The sequence below is a fragment of the Hyla sarda genome, chromosome 5 (genome assembly GCF_029499605.1).
Source record: "Hyla sarda isolate aHylSar1 chromosome 5, aHylSar1.hap1, whole genome shotgun sequence".
In the NCBI taxonomy this organism is placed as follows: Eukaryota; Metazoa; Chordata; class Amphibia; order Anura; family Hylidae; genus Hyla; species Hyla sarda.
The window spans coordinates 384,043,775-384,065,657 of record NC_079193.1 but is presented as its reverse complement, the minus strand read 5'-3'; the positions used below and the strand labels follow the sequence as shown (position 1 = coordinate 384,065,657).

The following is a 21,883-nucleotide window of genomic DNA, read 5'->3' as shown; positions in this document are numbered from 1 at the left end:
CTCTCTGGTTAAAGCCAGAAGAGAGTGGAGGCGCGGGCCCTCCCACTGGTCTCTTGCGGCTGAGCCGTATAGTGGGGTGGCGGTGCTTTTTACCGCTCCGGTTGAATGCCGGTGGGTTATTGAGTTGGAAATGGGGAGGTGCCTGATCTTAGATGTCCTCATGAAGGGGCAAGAGCTCCGGCTCATTAACATCTACGCCCCACAAACCAAGTGGGGCCGCAAAGATCTCTTTATGAGGATTAAGCCCTTCCTTTTTACTAGCCGGCAAGTGATTTTTGGAGGGGACTTCAATAATGTCACGAGGTCCCAAGATAGGAGAGGTTCCAATGGTCCGCTGGCTTACGATAGCGTGGCCCTCAATAATATAGTTAGGGAAGCTCGCCTAGAGGACGCCCACATCCGGAGCCCTCAGGCCACGTGGGTTTCACATATCACCGAGGTAGCTGCAGCTCTAGGATAGACAGGTTTTATTTAAAGGAGGAAGCCGTCTCTTCCGCAATGTCCGTTGTTGAGGTGGAATTCTCCGATCACTGTATGATTTTGTTTTCCTTGAATGTTTCAGAGACCCCCCGGATGGGTAAAGGTTATTGGAAGCTGAATTCGTCCCTCCTGGAGGAAGCGATGATAAGACAGTCCTTTGAGGATTTTCTTCAGAGTCAGGTACCTTTACTGGACCTTTGTAGTAGTAAGTCAGAGTGGTGGGAGATATTCAAGAAGCGGGTTGCGGGGTTCTTCCGTCAGCTCTCGAGCCTCAGGTCCCTGAATAGGTACCGCCTTTATCAGGGTCTGAGGAGGAAACTCGAGCTCCTTGTCTCGACTGGAGGTAGCCGGGAGGATATCTCCAGAGTGAAGTCCTTGCTGATGAGGTGTCAGTACGATAGACACGCATCTTTGAGAGGGATTATGGGAGGTACCGCTCGCCCGACCCTTACAAGAACTGTAAGATGTCAGTGAGTAGTAAAGTGGTCTCAGGACTGATTGATAGTACGGGATCTCTGAATCGCTCCAGATCGGGGATCCTGGAGGTCATCAGATCCTTCTACTCGCACCTCTTGGGAAGGAAGGATCTAGATCGAGACGGGATGTCGGCTTTCCTGGCTGACACTATTCCTGAGCCAGGGGTAGACCCCTCTCTTGATGTTTTGGCAGAAGAAATCAGGGAAGAGGAAGTGAGACTAGCGATCGAGGGGCTCACCCCCAAGAAGTCGCCAGGTCCGGATGGCTTAACATCCGAGTGGTACAGGACCTTTAAGGAGTCTTTAGCTCCCCTCTTGACTGAGGTATTCAATGAGTGTCTCTCCTCGGGCACTCTACCAAAGTCAATGAGGAGGTAAGCCCTGATTCTTCTGTCAAAGGGTAAAGATCCTAGCCGGATTGAGAATTGGAGGCCCATAGCTCTTCTCAATACGGACAGGAAGCTTCTGGCTAAGATACTGTTTAATCGGTTGGTGAAGTTTGCACCCCGGCTCCTTTCGGGGGCCCAGCACTGCTCTGTTCCAGGCCGAAGCACCTTAAGTGCTGTCCTCAGTGTCAGGGAGGCAGTGGAGCGGAGTAGTGCGGGTCTCTGGAAGGGGTACATGCTGTCCTTGGATCAGGCCAAAGCATTTGATCGGGTGAACCACGAGTACCTCTGGTCCGTCCTCCTGAGATATGGCTTACCGAGTACTTTTGTGAATTGGCTTGTCACCTTATATGCAGGGGCAGAGAGTTTCCCGCTGGTGAACGGTTGGTCTGGCCGCTCTTTTGAGGTGGGGTCCGGAGTCCGTCAGGGTTGTCCTTTGAGCCCGCTGTTCGCAATCGATCCCTTCGTCCGGAGGGTAGATTGTGGGCCATTGGCGGGAGTCGGGATGACTCTGGCGGAGCCAGATGTCGCCCAGAGAGTGGTGGCGTACGCTGATGATGTCACTATTTTCGTCTCCTCACGGGAGGAGGTCAATGTGGTGATGTCAGAGGTGGACCGCTACTCGGAGGCATCCGGATCCAAGATCAACCGGGATAAGTGTGAAAGTCTCTGGCTGGGAGGGGGAGATCCCACATTTGATCTCCCGGACTCCCTTCCAGGGCTCCAAGAGTCAGCAAAAATTCTGGGCATCACATTCGGCCAGGATGATTATCCCACCAAAAACTGGGATGGTAAGCTCCAGGATGCCACTCAGAAGGTGAACCAGTGGAAGGGTTGGTCTATGACCCTCAGGGAAAGGGTACACCTGATCAAATCGTACCTGCTCCCCTTGTTTATCTATCTGGGCAGTGTATGTATCTTACCAGAGGCTTACTACACTAGGGTCTACAGCCTGTTTTTCCAACTGTTATGGGGGAACAGGTTGAACCTAGTCAAGAGGGAGGTTACGTACCGCACGAGGAGACTAGGGGGTTTATCTATGGTAACCCCTGTGGTGTTCTTAACGAACACCTTCTTGAAAGCCAACATTGCAAACCTCTGGAAAGAGAGGGCTCCTCCGTGGGTACTCTCCTGCTGGGAATGGTTTCGGCCTTTCTTCCAGGAATGGGAGACAGGAGGGCATGTGAAGGACCTCCGTACGCCGCATGGATATCTTCCGGCTTACGCTACCCCGACTCTGAAGGCGATACGTCGGTGGGGTCTGGGAGTGTGGGAGATCAGGACCCAGTCAAGGCAGTTCCTTGACAAACGGGTTCTGTTGACCCACTTCCAGAAGCCTCTGGCGCTCAGGGACTGCCCAGGTCGGGATCTGAGGGTGGGGTTGTATCTTTTAAACATGAAAAGGATCCCCCAGAAGTTTTGGGACTTGGCCTGGCGCTGCTTTCAGGGGAAGCTATGTGTAAGGGACAATTTGAAGTGCAGGAGATCTGATGACCGGGGATGTCCCCGAGAAGAGTGCGGGGACACGCTGGAAAGCATGGACCACTTCCTGCTTCATTGTCCCTTTAACATAGGGGTCTACAACAGGGTGGGCGCTTCCATCGGCTGGAGTCAACTTGCCGGCCTTGCCTATCCGGAGTGGGCTTATGGGGCATTCAGGAACCTGGGTGGCCGAGATCGGGGCACTTTATTCTTAGTCAGTTTAGTGGTTAGGTACTACACGTGGAACACACGGTGCTTAGTGTCCACCCAACAGAAAATCCTCTCCGAGGTGGAGGTCTGTAGGAACTTCACCGGTGACCTCGGGAAGATCAGGTCTTTGGAGTATGGCAGTCTTGGTACCAGTAGGACTTCTCTCCTGTGGAGAGGTTTCTCATTTCATGTGCCCTAGGTACTAAACCTTTTGGGTAGAGTACCTTTTATTTTGGTTAGGGGCAGTGTTATAGGGGTGGAGAAAGGGTGAGGGCAGGGTCAGATTTATTGTAGGGATAGAATTAGGGAGAATTGTAGGGGGAGTTAGGGAAAGAGTATAAAATGATTTATGTATCAGGTCTGCCATCCTTCTCCCTGGTGGTGGGCTGATGCATGTGCACATTAGCTTTTTGTTTTGTTTTCAGTTGACATGGTATGAAGGGCTTACAGGCAACCAAACTTTGGCCTAAAGGGGGTTGTGGTTCAGAGTGTATAAGGTTGTATATAAGTTGGTTGGGAGGAGTGTTAGGTGGGGAGGGTGTATTTGTGGGTTGTGTTTTTGTGGTGTTTTTGGGGACCTGACATGGGTCAGTTAAGGACTGAGAACTGTATGGACGGTATGGACTCTGACCCATGTACAGGAGGGGTGGTGTGTGTGAGGGGATAGTTTTAGTGTAGGTGTTTTCTGTTGTTTTCTGTAGTGTATTTATTATATTTTGTATATTTTCTGTGATTTTTGTATATATTGTGTTTTGTATATATTGTGTTTTGTATTTATATTGTTTTATATTATATAGTGTATAGTGGCAGTCGGGCCAGTAGTAAAGTGGTGTGATATGTATTTATGTGTATGTTTGTGTATGTTTATGTTTCTTCTTGGGGGGGCCGCTCCCCTCCGGTGTCTCTGCCCTCCTCGCCTCCAGCTTCGCGGTCTCGTTTTTCGGCGGTGTTGTCCTTCTCTTCGGTTCTGGCTTGCTCTTTTTGGGTCCAGCGCTCGCCGGATCCTGGGCCGTGCGCAGATCCTCTCTGGCCGTCCTCGGCTCCTTGCCGCGCTGGGCGTGCTTCGCGGCCGTGCGGGGGCGGTGCGTGGGGCTGGGCTCTTTGGGCCCTCTCTCCGGCTGCATCTCCGCGCTGATTTTCCTTGCCCTTCTTTCACCGGTGGATCTCTGGCTGGGAGGCAGAGCATTATTTTGTATCGAGTATTTTTTATTTATTTATTTTTTTTAAGCGAGTTGTGCTTAATTATTTTATTAATTTTTTTTATTTTTTTTCTTCTCTTCCCTGGGTGAGGATCATTTTTGAGTTATAGCCAGTTGTGCTACTTTTATGTTCCTTTTTGTTTTATTTTTATAGCCAAGTCGTGCTGAATTTTATGTTTATATATTTTTTATAAGCCAAGTTGGGCTATTTTTCTGTTCATGTTTTTTTTGTATGTGTGTTTGTGTGAGTTATTTTGGTATGGGCAAAAGGAAAAAAAAAATATTTTATTAAATTTGGGCTGGCCGGTTAGGCAGACTTTGTTTTTGTAATTTTATTTTTGTTATGTTTGTTATAGCTGGTTAAGCTTGTTTTTGTTTTTATGTTTTGTATTGGATGTGTTTTGTATTTTTATAATAAAAAGAGTTACAGGATATAACTCAGGATCAGTACAGGATAAGTAATGTTATGTATGTACACAGTGACCTCACCAGCAGAATAGTGACTACAGCTCTGGAGTATAATACAGGATATAACTCAGGATCAGTACAGGATAAGTAATGTAATGTATGTACACAGTGACCTCACCAGCAGAATAGTGAGTACAGCTCTGGGGTATAATACAGGATATAACTCAGGATCAGTACAGGATAAGTAATGTATGTACACAGTGATCTCTCCAGCAGAATAGTGAGTACAGCTCTGGAGTATAATATCGCTTGTCTTCTAGGTCAGGATTACATTGTCTATACGCTGTAGTTACTATAATTTAGTTTTTTCCTCTTGTAAGAAAACACCTGAGTGTCTGGTGATTTTCCCTCCTCAGGTGGATATATATGTTCTGGCAGTGGGAGAAATCAATGCGATGTAAAATCAATCTCAGTTATTCGCTGCATCGGGGACCGGAATTATAGCCGGGTAATAAAACAGTATTTCGAGTCGTACAATGTTATTCTGTGTGGTTGTTATATATTATGTACCAAGGAATACGCGCAGTACACAAAACGGAGGGTAGAGCCAGCACTAGGCGCCACATCGTGATGTTTTGTATTCTGCGTATCTGACGTATCAGCAATTTGTCAGGAGTTTACAGGTGAGTTTGTAACAAACCCTCAGCTGTGGGAGCAGGACCAGGTATAGGGTGTTTCTCCAACCTCTGGATGCTAGAAAGGAGCGGTTTCCGTCACTGACAGCAAGCAGAGATCTGTATAAATATTCTAAAGAAAACACTGATGATGAGTATTGTGGTTGAGTAATGATATCTGCCCCTGGGTCAGGGATGACATGGAGGGGATAGTCTCCCGGCAGCAGATGAGGGGTGCTCCCTGTTCCTGTAGTATTTGAGGACATGGCTGCCTCTGTATTCGCCTGCTGTGTCCGTAGGAAGTAGACAATATTTTGCCGCTGTTCTTGGCCTCGTAATGTGGCGACATCTGTACTCGCTGATCTGTGACATGAGTCATGGAGAAGATAAGATGCTTCATTACTATCTGAGGAGTCGATGTCAGACATGATGCAGAGCTGCTCTGAAAATACATCGTCTATGTACCGGAGCATCTGGAGTATGGGAGAGGGGGAGCTGCCAAAGGGGACATAGTAATATTGATGGTAACTGTAAGACTAAAACAGATGTCAAATGTATCTCACCCCATACATAGGATAACAAGGGGTTAATAATCACACAGAGACTCTTATATTCTATATGTATCCTTTTAGGAGGTAAGCCTGTTTGTGAGGCCCTGACTGCTCAGGCTTGTGCTTTAGAGCTTCACTTCTCTGTGTTTGGATATCAAGAATATGATGCCGGTTGTATTTCTATATTTATTTATTTTTTTAGCTTTTTTCTAGAAATGATTTGTTGTCTCATGAATGATATGATGCTCCTGCCCTCTGCGTATGTGATAAGATACCGATGTCCTGCCACATTTGTGATGTGTAGGGACACTCCCCTGCCTTTGTGTAGGGACACTCCCCTGCCTATGTGTTGGGACACTCCCCCACCTATGTGTAGGGATACTCCCCCACCTATGTGTAGGGATACTCCCCCGCCTATGTGTAGGGACACTTCCCCGCCTATGTGTAGGGACACTTCCCCGCCTATGTGTAGGGACACTCTCCCGCCTATGTGTAGGGACACTCTCCCGCCTATGTGTAGGGACACTCTCCCGCCTATGTGTAGGGACACTCTCCCGCCTATGTGTAGGGACACTCTCCCGCCTATGTGTAGGGACACTCTCCCGCTTATGTGTAGGGACACTCTCCCGCCTATGTGTAGGGACACTCTCCCGCCTATGTGTAGGGACACTCTCCCGCCTATGTGTAGGGACACTCTCCCGCCTATGTGTAGGGACACTCTCCCGCCTATGTGTAGGGACACTCTCCCGCCTATGTGTAGGGACACTCTCCCGCCTATGTGTAGGGACACTCTCCCGCCTATGTGTAGGGACACTCTCCCGCCTATGTGTAGGGACACTCTCCCGCCTATGTGTAGGGACACTCCCCCGCCTATGTGTAGGGACACTCTCCCGCCTATGTGTAGGGACACTCTCCCGCCTATGTGTAGGGACACTCTCCCGCCTATGTGTAGGGACACTCTCCCGCCTATGTGTAGGGACACTCTCCCGCCTATGTGTAGGGACACTCTCCCGCCTATGAGTAGGGACACTCTCCCGCCTATGTGTAGGGACACTCCCCCGCCTATGTGTAGGGACACTTCCCCGCCTATGTGTAGGGACACTTCCCCGCCTATGTGTAGGGACACTTCCCCGCCTATGTGTAGGGACACTTCCCCGCCTATGTGTAGGGACACTTCCCCGCCTATGTGTAGGGACACTCTCCCGCCTATGTGTAGGGACACTCTCCCGCCTATGTGTAGGGACACTCTCCCGCCTATGTGTAGGGACACTCTCCCGCCTATGTGTAGGGAAACTCTCCCGCCTATGTGTAGGGACACGCTCCCGCCTATGTGTAGGGACACGCTCCCGCCTATGTGTAGGGACACGCTCCCGCCTATGTGTAGGGACACGCTCCCGCCTATGTGTAGGGACACGCTCCCGCCTATGTGTAGGGACACGCTCCCGCCTATGTGTAGGGACACGCTCCCGCCTATGTGTAGGGACACGCTCCCGCCTATGTGTAGGGACACTCCCCCGCCTATGTTTATTGAAACTCCCCCGCCTATCATCATCATTGCACTACAGCTCACCCGTCCGGAGATCTGTATATGTGATTGTGTTATATGTAACATGTGATCAATAATAGTCAGTGAAGAAAGGGGCGGGGCTGTGACAACCATGAAGTGTCCATTGTAACTGTCACCACTTTCTATAGTGGATGATGGGAGTGAGAACTGTAATGGCGCAGTTCACAGCAATATAATGGATTATCAGGTTTGTGGCGTCTCCTTACCGCCGCCATTGTAGATGTTCCTGATATACTGATATATTCTCCTCTGTTGTCGCCAAATACTGAACAGTGGTTGGAGAGATTAGTATAATCCCCTAAATCTATTGTCCTACGCAAAGTCCTTCACCAGGACGTCTTCTCCTCTGCTCCGCCGGTGTCCTTCATTGACTCATATCCTGGTAGATGAGGCAGATTGTGGATGTGAGAGGCAATCGCAGTTAAGTGGCCCGGCCTGGCACGGGGCCATCAGCTCAATACCGTCTGTCTCTGCGGGGAGGAAACCTGCTGGCCGAACACCAGAAGACAATAGACTCCATAACCGGCCCCACTTCACTAAGTACACGGCTATATTTCCTCGCGTCGTAAGAGCCGCCGTCCAGGAAACATTAACATCTACCTGATAATTACAGGCCGCCGCGGCTGAAGACAGTTAAGAACCTTCTCCGCTGTCTGAGGGGGATGCACATGATGGGGTGGGGTGGACAAGGACACATCTGAGGCGCAGACGTTCCACGTGTTCGGTCCAGAGGCTGCCATGGAAGATAACCGAAGAGCTGCGACCGACTCCCATCTATCTAAGTGTCGGGGTGCTGAGCGCTGGGGCTGGGACCGTTTACCTTGTGGTACTGGGGCAATATCCTTCTGTCCAGTAGGTTGGTTCCAATCACCAGTTTTTTGTAAAAAAATTTCTTTTATGACGGATTCATTAAAATATTTAGAAAAAACACACAAGATAAAAATAAAAAATATATAAAGCTAGCGCTTTTCTGAGAGCAAAGGTGAGGGGAGGGATGTGGTTAATTGTGCAGGACAATCATGGGGCCCTACTTACCTGCGTCTACTGTTTGTTTGGAGGATATGGGGCTCTCCTTCCTCATGTCATTGTTCAGGGCGCACATCATGGGGATATGGGGCTCTCCTTCCTCATGTGATTGTTCAGGGGGCACATCATGGGGATATGGGGCTCTCCTTCCTCATGTGATTGTTCAGGGGGCACATCATGGGGATATGGGGCTCTCCTTCCTCATGTCATTGTTCAGGGGGCACATCATGGGGATATGGGGCTCTCCTTCCTCATGTGATTGTTCAGGGGGCATATCATGGGGATATGGGGCTCTCCTTCCTCATGTGATTGTTCAGGGGGCACATCATGGGGATATGGGGCTCTCCTTCCTCATGTGATTGTTCAGGGGGCACATCATGGGGATATGGGGCTCTCCTTCCTCATGTGATTTATCAGGGGGCACATCATGGGTGATATGGGGCTCTCCTTCCTCATGTGATTGTTCAGGGCGCACATCATGGGGGATATGGGGCTCTCCTTCCTCATGTCATTGTTCAGGGCGCACATCATGGGGATATGGGGCTCTCCTTCCTCATGTCATTGTTCAGGGCGCACATCATGGGGATATGGTGCTCTCCTTCCTCATGTGATTGTTCAGGGGGCACATCATGGGGATATGGGGCTCTCCTTCCTCATGTGATTGTTCAGGGGGCACATCATGGGGATATGGGGCTCTCCTTCCTCATGTGATTGTTCAGGGGGCACATCATGGGGATATGGGGCTCTCCTTCCTCATGTGATTTATCAGGGGGCACATTATGTGTGATATGGGGCTCTCCTTCCTCTTGTGATTGTTCGGGGGGCACATCATGGGTATATGGGACTCTCCTTCCTCTTGTGATTGTTCAGGGGGCACATCATGGGGATATGGGGCTCTCCTTCCTCGTGATTGTTTAGAGCACATCATGGGGATATGGGGCTCTCCTTCCTCATGTGATTTATCAGGGGGCACATCATGGGGATATGGGGCTCTCCTTCCTCGTGATTGTTTAGAGCACATCATGGGGATATGGGGCTCTCCTTCCTCATGTGATTTATCAGGGGGCACATCATGGGGATATGGGGCTCTCCTTCCTCATGTAATTTTATCAGGGGGCACATCATGGGGATATGGGGCTCTCCTTCCTCATGTCATTGTTCAGGGGGCACATCATGCAGATATGGAGCTCTCCTTCACCATGTGATTGTTCAGGGGGCACATCATGGGGGATATGGGGCTCTCCTTCCTTGTGATTGTTCAGGGGGCACATCATGGGGATATGGGGCTCTCCTTCCTCATGTAATTTTATCAGGGGGAACATCATGGAGATATGGGGCTCTCTTTCCGCATGTAATTGTTCAGGGGGCACATCATGGGGATATGGGGCTCTCCTTCCTCATGTAATTTATCAAGGGGCACATCATGGTGATATGGGGCTCTCCTTCCTCATGTCATTTTATCAGGGGGGGAACATTATGTGTGATATGGGGCTCTCCTTCCTCATGTGATTGTTCAGGGGGCACATCATGGGGATATGGGGCTCTCCTTCCTCATGTAATTTATCAGGGGGCACATCATGGGGATATGGGGCTCTCCTTCCTCATGTAATTTTATCAGGGGGCACATCATGGTGATATGGGGCTCTCCTTCCTCATGTAATTTTATCAGAGGGCACATCATGGGGATATGGGGCTCTCCTTCCTCATGTGATTGTTCAGGGGGCACATCATGGGGATATGGGGCTCTCCTTCCTCATGTAATTTTATCAGGGGGAACATCATGGAGATATGGGGCTCTCTTTCCGCATGTAATTGTTCAGGGGGCACATCATGGGGATATGGGGCTCTCCTTCCTCATGTAATTTATCAAGGGGCACATCATGGTGATATGGGGCTCTCCTTCCTCATGTCATTTTATCAGGGGGGAACATTATGTGTGATATGGGGCTCTCCTTCCTCATGTGATTGTTCAGGGGGCATATCATGGGGATATGGGGCTCTCCTTCCTCATGTGATTGTTCAGGGGGCACATCATGGGGATATGGGGCTCTCCTTCCTCATGTAATTTATCAGGGGGCACATCATGGGGATATGGGGCTCTCCTTCCTCATGTAATTTATCAGGGGGCACATCATGGGGATATGGGGCTCTCCTTTACCATGTGATTGTTCAGGGGGCACATCATGGGGATATGGGGCTCTCCTTCCTCATGTCATTTTATCAGGGGGGAACATTATGTGTGATATGGGGCTCTCCTTCCTCATGTGATTGTTCAGGGGGCACATCATGGGGATATGGGGCTCTCCTTCACCATGTGATTGTTCAGGGGGCACATCATGGAGATATGGGGCTCTCCTTCCTCATGTAATTTATCAGGGGGCACATCATGGGGATATGGGGCTCTCCTTCACCATGTGATTGTTCAGGGGGCACATCATGGAGATATGGGGCTCTCCTTCCTCAGCATACATCCTTACTGCCATCTGCTGTTTGATTGTACAATGGATGGAGGGGACAGAGTATGACATGTGCTGTGGGCCCATATCCTGCAGCCCACCTGACCGGGGGTGTACATGATATCTGATATCATATGTGGGAGGGGCTGATATCACGCCATCACACCATTACTGTTGGAGGAAGGGGCAGAGTGTTTCTGGAGCCTGGGCCCCCATAATGTTGCCCCCCTTGTTTTAGACATGGGGCATGCGCTGCCATGTGTTTGGTCTATCTGGTAGCGACAGACTGTCCACATACATCAATGGTGTCCCTCACCCTTTAGCAACATTATTCCCACGTCCGCAGGCCAGACATGACTAAACGTATTCCCAGGCCGGACACAACTTCTGGTATTCACAGGCCGGACACAACTTCTGGTATTCGCAGGCCGGACACAACTTCTGGTATTCACAGGCCGGACACAACTTCTCGTATTCCCAGGCCGGACACAACTTCTGGTATTCGCAGGCCGGACACAACTTCTGGTATTCACAGGCCGGACACAACTTCTCGTATTCCCAGGCCGGACACAACTTCTGGTATTCACAGGCTGGACACAACTTCTGGTATTCACAGGCCGGACACAACTTCTGGTATTCACAGGCCAGACACAACTTCTGGTATTCACAGGCCGGACACAACTTCACGTATTCACAGGCCGGACACAACTTCTGGTATTCACAGGCCGGACACAACTTCTCGTATTCCCAGGCCGGACACAACTTCTGGTATTCACAGGACGGACACAACTTCTGGTATTCACAGGACGGACACAACTTCTGGTATTCCCAGGCCGGACACAACTTCTCGTATTCACAGGCCGGACACAACTTCTGGTATTCGCAGGCCGGACACAACTTCTGGTATTCACAGGCCGGACACAACTTCTCGTACTCACAGGCCGGACACAACTTCTGGTATTCGCAGGCCGGACACAACTTCTGGTATTCACAGGACGGACACAACTTCTGGTATTCACAGGCCGGACACAACTTCTGGTATTCACAGGCCGGACACAACTTCTCGTATTCCCAGGCCAGACACAACTTCTGGTATTCACAGGCCGGACACAACTTCTGGTATTCACAGGCCGGACACAACTTCTGGTATTCACAGGCCGGACACAACTTCTGGTATTCACAGGCCGGACACAACTCCTCGTATTCACAGGCCGGACACAACTTCTCATATTCCAAGGCCGGACACAACTTCTGGTATTCACAGGCCGGACACAACTTCTGGTATTCACAGGCCGGACACAACTTCTGGTATTCACAGGCCGAACACAACTTCTTATATTTACAGGCCGGACACAACTGCTGGTATTCACAGGCCGGACACAACTTCTCGTATTCACAGGCCGGACACAACCTCTGGTATTCACAGGCCGGACACAACTTCTCATATTCCAAGGCCGGACACAACTTCTGGTTTTCACAGGCCGGACACAACTTCTGGTTTTCACAGGCCGGACACAACTTCTGGTATTCACAGGCCGGACACAACTTCTGGTATTCACAGGCCGGACACAACTTCTGGTATTCACAGGCCGGACACAACTTCTGGTATTCACAGGCCGGATACAACTCCTCGTATTCACAGGCCGGACACAACTTCTGGTATTCACAGGCCGGACACAACTTCTGGTATTCACAGGCCGGACACAACTTCTGGTATTCACAGGCCGGACACAACTTCTGATATTCACAGGCCGGACACAACTTCTGGTATTCACAGGCCGGACACAACTTCTGGTATTCACAGGCCGGACACAACTTCTGGTATTCACAGGCCGGACACAACTTCTGATATTCACAGGCCGGACACAACTTCTGATATTCACAGGCCGGACACAACTTCTGGTATTCACAGGCCGGACACAACTTCTGGTATTCACAGGCCGGACACAACTTCTGGTATTCACAGGCCGGACACAACTTCTGGTATTCACAGGCCGGACACAACTTCTGGTATTCACAGGCCGGACACAACTTCTGGTATTCGCTGGCCGGACACAACTTCTGGTATTCACAGGCCGGACACAACTTCACGTATTCACAGGCCGGACACAACTTCTGATATTCACAGGCCGGACACAACTTCTGGTATTCACAGGCCGGACACAACTTCTCGTATTCACAGGCCGGACACAACTTCTGGTATTCACAGGCCGCTCACTTTTCATATTCACAGGACGGACACGATTTGTTGTATTCGCAGGCCGCACACTTTTCATATTCACAGGACGGACAGAACTTGTTGTATTCGCAGGCCGCACACTTTTCATATTCACAGGACGGACAGAACTTGTTGTATTCGCAGCCCGCACACTTTTTATATTCACAGGCCGGACACGATGCGTATTCACTGGCCGCCTCCTGGTGTTTTTTCCGCTCGGCTCTTTGAGATCTCAGGCGATTGGAGTTTATATTAAAGACAATGACGGATTTCTGTGTGTTGCTGCCAGCAGAGATTCACGGCGGGGGGAGGGGGGCCTCTGGCGTCCGTGCTTGGCAGCAGCAACCGGGTGCTTTACGGGCCCCTATATCTCCTTCTGGCAGTTATATCTCACAGATGCCGGAGCCGCTCCGGAGCTTTACTGCACTTTATGTAAAACAATATAAACGCAATTAAATTCTTGTCCAAAGTGAAGTTTGATGAAGGATCTGTCAGCGCTCGGAGGCGACTAATAAAACACTCGAAACGTTTCCCTGAGCCGGACACAATAAGGAACAAGTTATGGAGAGATGCGGTGTTTATGGAGACCATGGCTGTAGAGGAGAGCGGCGTCCATAGCGCGAGACGATACCGGAAAAGGCGAAGGGTTGGTCCATACTTGGTCAAGAACTTGTTTCATCACTACATAGTATATACTATACCAGGATATCCCAACCAGAGTGCCTCCAGCTGTTGCAAAACTACAACTCCCAGCATGCCTGGACAGTCCAAGGCTGTCCAGGCTTGCTGGGAGTTGTAGTTTTGCAACAGCTGGAAACACCCTGGTTGGGAATCTCTGCTGTATACCATGCTTGATATTCTCTACTGATCACCACTATATCCTGTGCCTGATCCCCTCTGCTGATCACCACTATATCCCGTGCCTGATCCCCTCTGCTGATCACCACTATATCCCGTGCCTGATCCCCTCTGCTGATCACCACTATATCCCGTGCCTGATCCCCTCTGCTGATCACCACTATATCCCGTGCCTGATCCCCTCTGCTGATCACCACTATATCCCATGCCTGATCCCCTCTGCTGATCACCACTATATACCATGCCTGATCCCCTCTGCTGATCACCACTATATCCTGTGCCTGATCCCCTCTGCTGATCACCACTATATCCTGTGCCTGATCCTCTCTGCTGATCACCACTATATACCATGCCTGATCCTCTCTGCTGATCACTATATACCATGCCTGATCCCCTCTGCTGATCACCACTATATCCCATGCCTGATCCTCTCTGCTGATCACCACTATATACCATGCCTGATCCCCTCTGCTGATCACCACTATATCCCATGCCTGATCCTCTCTGCTGATCACCACTATATACCATGCCTGATCCCCTCTGCTGATCACCACTATATCCTATGCCTGATCCTCTCTGCTGATCACCACTATATCCCATGCCTGATCCCCTCTGCTGATCACCACTATATCCCATGCCTGATCCCCTATGCTGATCACCACTATATCCCATGCCTGATCCCCTCTGCTGATCACCACTATATCCCATGCCTGATCCTCTCTGCTGATCGCCACTATATCCTGTGTCTGATCCCCCTCCTGCTGATCACCACTATATCCCATGCCTGATCCCCTCTGCTGGTCACCACTATATCCCATGCCTGATCCTCTCTGCTGATCACCACTATATCCCGTGCCTGATCCCCTCTGCTGATCACCACTATATCCTGTGCCTGATCCCCTCTGCTGATCACCACTATATCCCGTGCCTGATCCTCTCTGCTGGTCACCACTATATCCCGTGCCTGATCCCCTCTGCTGATCACCACTATATCCCATGCCTGATCCCCTCTGCTGATCACCACTATATCCTATGCCTGATCCCCTCTGCTGATCACCACTATATCCCGTGCCTGATCCTCTATGCTGATCACCACTATATCCCATGCCTGATCCTCTCTGCTGATCACCACTATATCCCATGCCTGATCCCCTCTGCTGATCACCACTATATCCCGTGCCTGATCCCCTCTGCTGATCACCACTATATCCCATGCCTGATCCTCTCTGCTGATCACCACTATATCCCATGCCTGATCCTCTCTGCTGATCACCACTATATCCCATGCCTGATCCTCTCTGCTGATCACCACTATATCCCGTGCCTGATCCCCTCTGCTGATCACCACTATATCCCATGCCTGATCCCCTCTGCTGATCACCACTATATCCTATGCCTGATCCCCTCTGCTGATCACCACTATATCCCGTGCCTGATCCTCTCTGCTGATCACCACTATATCCCATGCCTGATCCTCTCTGCTGATCACCACTATATACCATGCCTGATCCCCTCTGCTGATCACCACTATATCTGTGCCTGATCCCCTCTGCTGATCACCACTATATCCCGTGCCTGATCCTCTATGCTGATCACCACTATATCCCATGCCTGATCCTCTCTGCTGATCACCACTATATACCATGCCTGATCCCCTCTGCTGATCACCACTATATCTGTGCCTGATCCTCTCTGCTGATCACCACTATATACCATGCCTGATCCTCTCTGCTGATCACCACTATATCCCGTGCCTGATCCCCCCTGCTGATCACCAATATATCCCGTGCCTGATCCCCTCTGCTGATCACCACTATATCCGTGCTTGATCCTCTCTGCTGATCACCACTATATCCCGTGCCTGATCCCCTCTGCTGATCACCACTATATCCCATGCCTGATCCCCTCTGCTGATCACCACTATATCCTATGCCTGATCCCCTCTGCTGATCACCACTATATCCCGTGCCTGATCCTCTATGCTGATCACCACTATATCCCATGCCTGATCCTCTCTGCTGATCACCACTATATCCCATGCCTGATCCCCTCTGCTGATCACCACTATATCCCGTGCCTGATCCCCTCTGCTGATCACCACTATATCCCATGCCTGATCCTCTCTGCTGATCACCACTATATCCCGTGCCTGATCCCCTCTGCTGATCACCACTATATCCTGTGCCTGATCCCCTCTGCTGATCACCACTATATCCCATGCCTGATCCCCTCTGCTGGTCACCACTATATCCCGTGCCTGATCCCCTCTGCTGATCACCACTATATCCCATGCCTGATCCCCTCTGCTGATCACCACTATATCCTATGCCTGATCCCCTCTGCTGATCACCACTATATCCCGTGCCTGATCCTCTCTGCTGATCACCACTATATCCCATGCCTGATCCTCTCTGCTGATCACCACTATATACCATGCCTGATCCCCTCTGCTGATCACCACTATATCTGTGCCTGATCCCCTCTGCTGATCACCACTATATCCCGTGCCTGATCCTCTATGCTGATCACCACTATATCCCATGCCTGATCCTCTCTGCTGATCACCACTATATACCATGCCTGATCCCCTCTGCTGATCACCACTATATCTGTGCCTGATCCTCTCTGCTGATCACCACTATATACCATGCCTGATCCTCTCTGCTGATCACCACTATATCCCGTGCCTGATCCCCCCTGCTGATCACCAATATATCCCGTGCCTGATCCCCTCTGCTGATCACCACTATATCCGTGCTTGATCCTCTCTGCTGATCACCACTATATCCCATGCCTGATCCCCTCTGCTGATCACCTCTATATACTGTGTCTGATCCCCTCTGCTAATCACCAATATATCCCGTGCCTGATCCCCCTCTGCTGATCACCAATATATCCCATTCCTGATCCTCTCTGCTGATCACCACTATATCCCATGCCTGATCCTGATTAGAGCAGTGACTTAGTCACATGACATAGTTCTTATCCTTGTCCCAGGAGCTTACAGTCTATAGCGGAGGTGCCTTGCAGTCTTAGCGGAGTTCTCCAGTCTGCTGCGGTTCCGCTCCACATTACGGCATCCGTTCTCCTCGCGGGCGCCGCCGCTGTGTAAGATAACAATAATACAAGTAAAACTAATGCTATTAGCGCTGCTCGGAACGAGGGGAATTGGCCTAATTCATGTGTAATTTTCCTCCCGCTGGGGCGATCGCTGCCATTAGAACAATTTGCAGATGTGAGGCTCCAGGATGGCAGGATAATAATGGCCGCGATTATAGCGAGAGGACGGCGCGGCGGCGAGCGTGGAATAAAGGCGTCCTCAGGAGTGCTCCACTGTCAGGAAACACTCCGCTGCCAGTAACCCCGTCCTGCCTGGAAGAGGAGGCAGAGCCACCGAATCTGATGCCAGATCACCTGACCCCGGTATAGGAGAAGCCGCGCGGGAACGGCCTCACAGGGTCCTTCAGTGCTCCAGGGAGTCACATGATCTCCTATAAATTTAAATATGCGCAACCCCAGCCCTGCCCTCAAATGGGTCCACACCACCCCCCTTCATATAGGAGATTTTACTGGATATCACAGCCCAGACAGTAATGACCTCACAGGACTGAGAATCTCTGTATTACAACATTTAATACATACATCTAAAATAAGATAAAGGCAAAATGATTCCAGAAAAGAATAGATTGACCACAGTGAGGCCACAATTATATAAAAGTGACCGATACAATAAATAAATTCCTTTTAATTCAAGACCATATCTCGACATGTTTCCCCCAAAGGATGTCAGGCTTCATCAGGGGACATAAAACAGTATCCTAAACCAGGCATAGGCAACCTTCGGCACTGCTGATGTTTTGGACCACATTTCCCATGATGCTTTTGCAGCATTTTGCCTATGCCTGTCCTATACTACGGGTAAAGCAAGGTAGATAACGCGGCATGATAAAAGAATACATCAATCGGCCATGCATAAAGAAGGTAAATACCAGAGTTGAATGTAGGGCCGGCTGCCTGTTGTTCCCTGATGAATCACCCCATTCTTTGGAGAGAAACATGTCGGGACATGGTTTTAAAGGGGTATTCCGGCCCTAAGACATCTATCCAAAGGAAAGGGGATAAGATGTCTGATCATGGGGGGTCCCACCACTGGGGTCCCCCGGAATCTCTCATGCAACACCCACCTGTCTCAGCTGCACGCAGTGCTGGAGGCTTCGTGTCTGAAACCTCACGACTGTCACAAGGGGGCGGAGACGTGACGTCGTGATACTCCGCCCCGTGGCCACGGGGCCGGAGTATCATGACGTCACGACTCCACCCCCTGGTGCCAGAAAGTTAAACAGATTTGTAAATTACTTTCATTAAAAAATCTTTAATCCTTCCAGTACTTATCAGCTGCTGTTATGGTCCACAGGAAGTTCTTTTCTTTTTGAATTTCCTTTCTGTCGGACCACAGTCCTCTCTGCTGACACCTCTGTCCATGTCAGGAACTGTCCAGAGCAGGAGAGGTTTTCTATGGGGATTTTCTTAGCAGAGAGCACTGTGGTCAGACAGAAAGGAAATTCAAAAAGAAAAGAACTTCCTGTGGACCATAACAGCAGCTGATAAGTACTGGAAGGATTAAGGTTTTTTTTAATAGAAGTCATTTACAAACGGGGTTATTTTTCTGGAGCCCATTGATTTATCTAATTTGACAAGTTTTTAATGAAGGTATTGTTTGAATGCAGAGTTTATCTGATATTGTGATACCGGACGGATAGTAATGAAATGCCTGTCCTGGTCCTGCTCACACAGCTGCGGGGCTGTTACAGTGTATCAGTAGTGAATACTAGTCTGTCTCCTGTCCATGGCCTTCAGGCGGATAGCTGTCCTCTACACTGGGATTTAGTAACAAACCCTCAGCTGTGTGGTCCGGCCCAGGTTGTCACAGTGTGTCAGGTTCAGCACCGTGGACAGCTCCGTGGCCGGCGCTGTGGATGAGACGCTGTCGCTTCTCTCTCCTATCCACACAACCAGGGCAGAGCTGTAGGGGGGGAGGTGGTCGTCCCCGCCGGCCCCCGATCCTGAGGCCCCCGCACTCCTTTATTTTTACCATTTTCAGGATCTTTTAGGACCGTTCCTGTTCACCTGTCCTCACAGCTGAGCGTTTGTTACAACTGTATCCAGTCCTGACCGTCGTGTTCTCTGGACTGATACATTGTAACGAACAGGACAAGAGAGCGATGTGTATCTGATGTCCGCATAATGATGAGGGGGCGGGGCATAATCTACAGGCGACCTCTGACCTTGTCCAGAGATAATGGACCCGGAGTCCACCAGCTGCTCCCAGCGTCTATGGAACATAAGAGATTGTACTGCGCCCAGTATTCTCTCCTCCAGAGCTGCACTCACTATTCTGCTGTTATACCATGTCTTATCCTCCAGAGCTGCACTCACTATTCTGCTGGCGCACTATGTCTCATCCTCCAGAGCTGCACTCATTATTCTGCTGTTACATCATGTTTTATCCTCCAGAGCTGCACTCACTATTCTGCAGTCACATCATGTCTTATCCTCCAGAGCTGCACTCACTATTCTGCTGTTACATCATGTTTTATCCTCCAGAGCTGCACTCACTATTCTGCAGTCACATCATGTCTTATCCTCCAGAGCTGCACTCACTATTCTGCTGTTACATCATGTTTTATCCTCCAGAGCTGCACTCACTATTCTGCTGTTACATCATGTCTTATCCTCCAGTCACCTCATTCAGTTCTCACTTAGTGACAGCAAGCAGAGATCCTGAACAGGTGAAGTTAGAGGGGAATGTGGCGTTATGAAGCTTTATTTCCGTTGTCCCCCATATGACTGGGATTCGGATTCCTGTCGCGTTTCCCTCTTCAGGCTGCGCTTCGCCCGGACGGTGATGAACGTTTCGATGAACGATTTAGGGCTCGATGTGAACGGAGTCCAATAAAAGTAAACGCTCAGGACAGGGAAGAGATTTGCGCGATTCCCCGTTATGGCCTCAGATTGTGGAGCGGTGGGGGACGCCATGCTTTGTATGAAGTTCTTGGCGTCTGTCGCAGGTGACGCGGTTAGATCAACACGAAGACCCCGAAATGTAAATATCATCTGTGTGGACACAGCGGCGCCTCCCGGGCCGAGCGTTACCGCGCCTCCAGGGATTCACTGGTTAAATATTTGTACTGTTACATAGCGGGATTGTCCAAACCTCTTGATTTCTTCGGTATGGAGTATAACGCCATGCCCAGGAACCCCGCTGACATGCCACACCCTATTAGTGAGGTCATTAAAGGGGTACTCCGCCCCTAGACCTCTATCCAAAGGATAGGGGACAAGATGTCTGATCATGGGGGTCCCAACAGGTGTTCATTTAGAGCGTCGGGAGCAGCAGAGGCTCGTGATGTATCGGTCATGCCTCACTCGGGACATCACGGCCACACCCCCTCCATGCAAGTCTATGAGAGGGGGCGTGACAGCTTGCATGGAGGGGGTGTGGCCGTGACATCTCGAGCGGGGTGCGGTGTGACCGTGATGTCAGGAGCCTCTGCCCCACATCGCCAGTCATCCGGCACGGAGCGGCGGGACCCCCACGATCAGACATCTTATCCCCTATCATTTGGATAAGGAATGAGATGTGTAGGGGCGGAGTACCCCTTTAATGGTCATCTGAGGACGATTCTGCCACGCTGAATGCACCTGGACACACAAATCACCAGGATCCTCTGCCGGCAGCTAACTGTGCAGTCACTGACCAACGAGGTCTCAGAAGTGCTGGATAGGAGACCCGATACCACAGGCTGCTCACAGTCCCACGAGGAACATGCCGCCTGGTGTTGTGGTGAGAAATGGCCCTAATGCTGGGACCGACTCAATGTACCGCCAAGCTCTTGGTAGGGATCGACCGATTATCGGTATGGCTGATATTATCGGCCGATAATCACGATTTTGGGCATTATCGGTATCAGCAATTATCTTGCCGATAAGCCGATAATGCCCCGCCCCCCGCACCGCCCCCACCGCACCGCGACCGCCGCCCCCTCGACCCGCCGCACCGCACCGCCGACCCACCGCACCCCCCACCGTGATGCTAGGCCGTATACCGGTATGGATTTTTTCCCATACCGCTATACCGGTCGGGCCCCTCCCCCACCCTCCCAGTCAATAAAAAAATTAAACTTACCCGTAATGGGGGTGGTCCGGGCCATCCATCCATCGTTTCTGTAGCGTCCGGGGGCGTTCCGGGTGGAGGGTGGTCTGGTCCGGGCTGTCCTTCTCCCACGGTCTTCTTCTCCACTCCGGGCAGGCTCCGGCCTAGTATGCTGCATAGACGCCGTGACGTCAGGTGCATCGCTGCGCACGGGCGTCACTGCGCAGCGACGTCTATGCAGCGTACTAGGCCGGAGCCTGCCCGGAGTGGAGAAGAGGCCCACCGGAGAAGAAGGACAGCCCGGACCGGACCACCCTCCACCCGGAACGCCCCCGGACACTACAGGAACGATGGATGGATGGCCCGGAGCACCCTGGCAGGTAAGGGGAGAGAAGAGGGTGGTGGTGGCGGCCTATGGCTCCGCAAAAGCCACTGCAGATCATTGATTTAAAGCGCCCGCTTTAAATCAATGATCTGCAGCGGTGTCGCAGGGGGTTAAATAGCCGATAACTTATACCGGAATATCGGTATAAGTTATCGGCTATCGGCCCTAACCTGCACCGATTATCGGTATCGGCCCTAAAAAACCGATATCGGTGGATCCCTAGCTCTTGGTGACCCTAGAATGAAGACTAGAGGAGCCGAGTTCTGTACATCCCTTCCCCCCCCCCCCCCCCCCCCCACCATAGACCCAGGAGTAGGACCAGTGGGATGTTCTCTCGTGGCGGCCTCTTGGTGT

At 50.7% G+C, this 21,883-nt stretch overlaps 2 protein-coding genes across 3 annotated transcripts in view; one reads left to right on the top strand and one right to left on the bottom strand.

Moving 5' to 3' along the window:
- Positions 1-8,535, bottom strand: part of LOC130274607 (involucrin-like) — a 44,934-nt gene extending 36,399 nt beyond the window's left edge. Inside the window, exons 1-2 of the mRNA XM_056523043.1 lie at positions 8,469-8,535; positions 8,045-8,166 (exon numbers count right to left, since the gene is read on the bottom strand). Coding sequence (XP_056379018.1) covers positions 8,045-8,166; positions 8,469-8,535 — 189 coding nt within the window. The remainder of the gene's footprint in view (positions 1-8,044; positions 8,167-8,468) is intronic.
- The window catches only part of LRRC24 (leucine rich repeat containing 24), a 94,941-nt gene that overhangs the window by 31,109 nt on the left and 41,949 nt on the right, over positions 1-21,883 (top strand). The window lies entirely within an intron of this gene.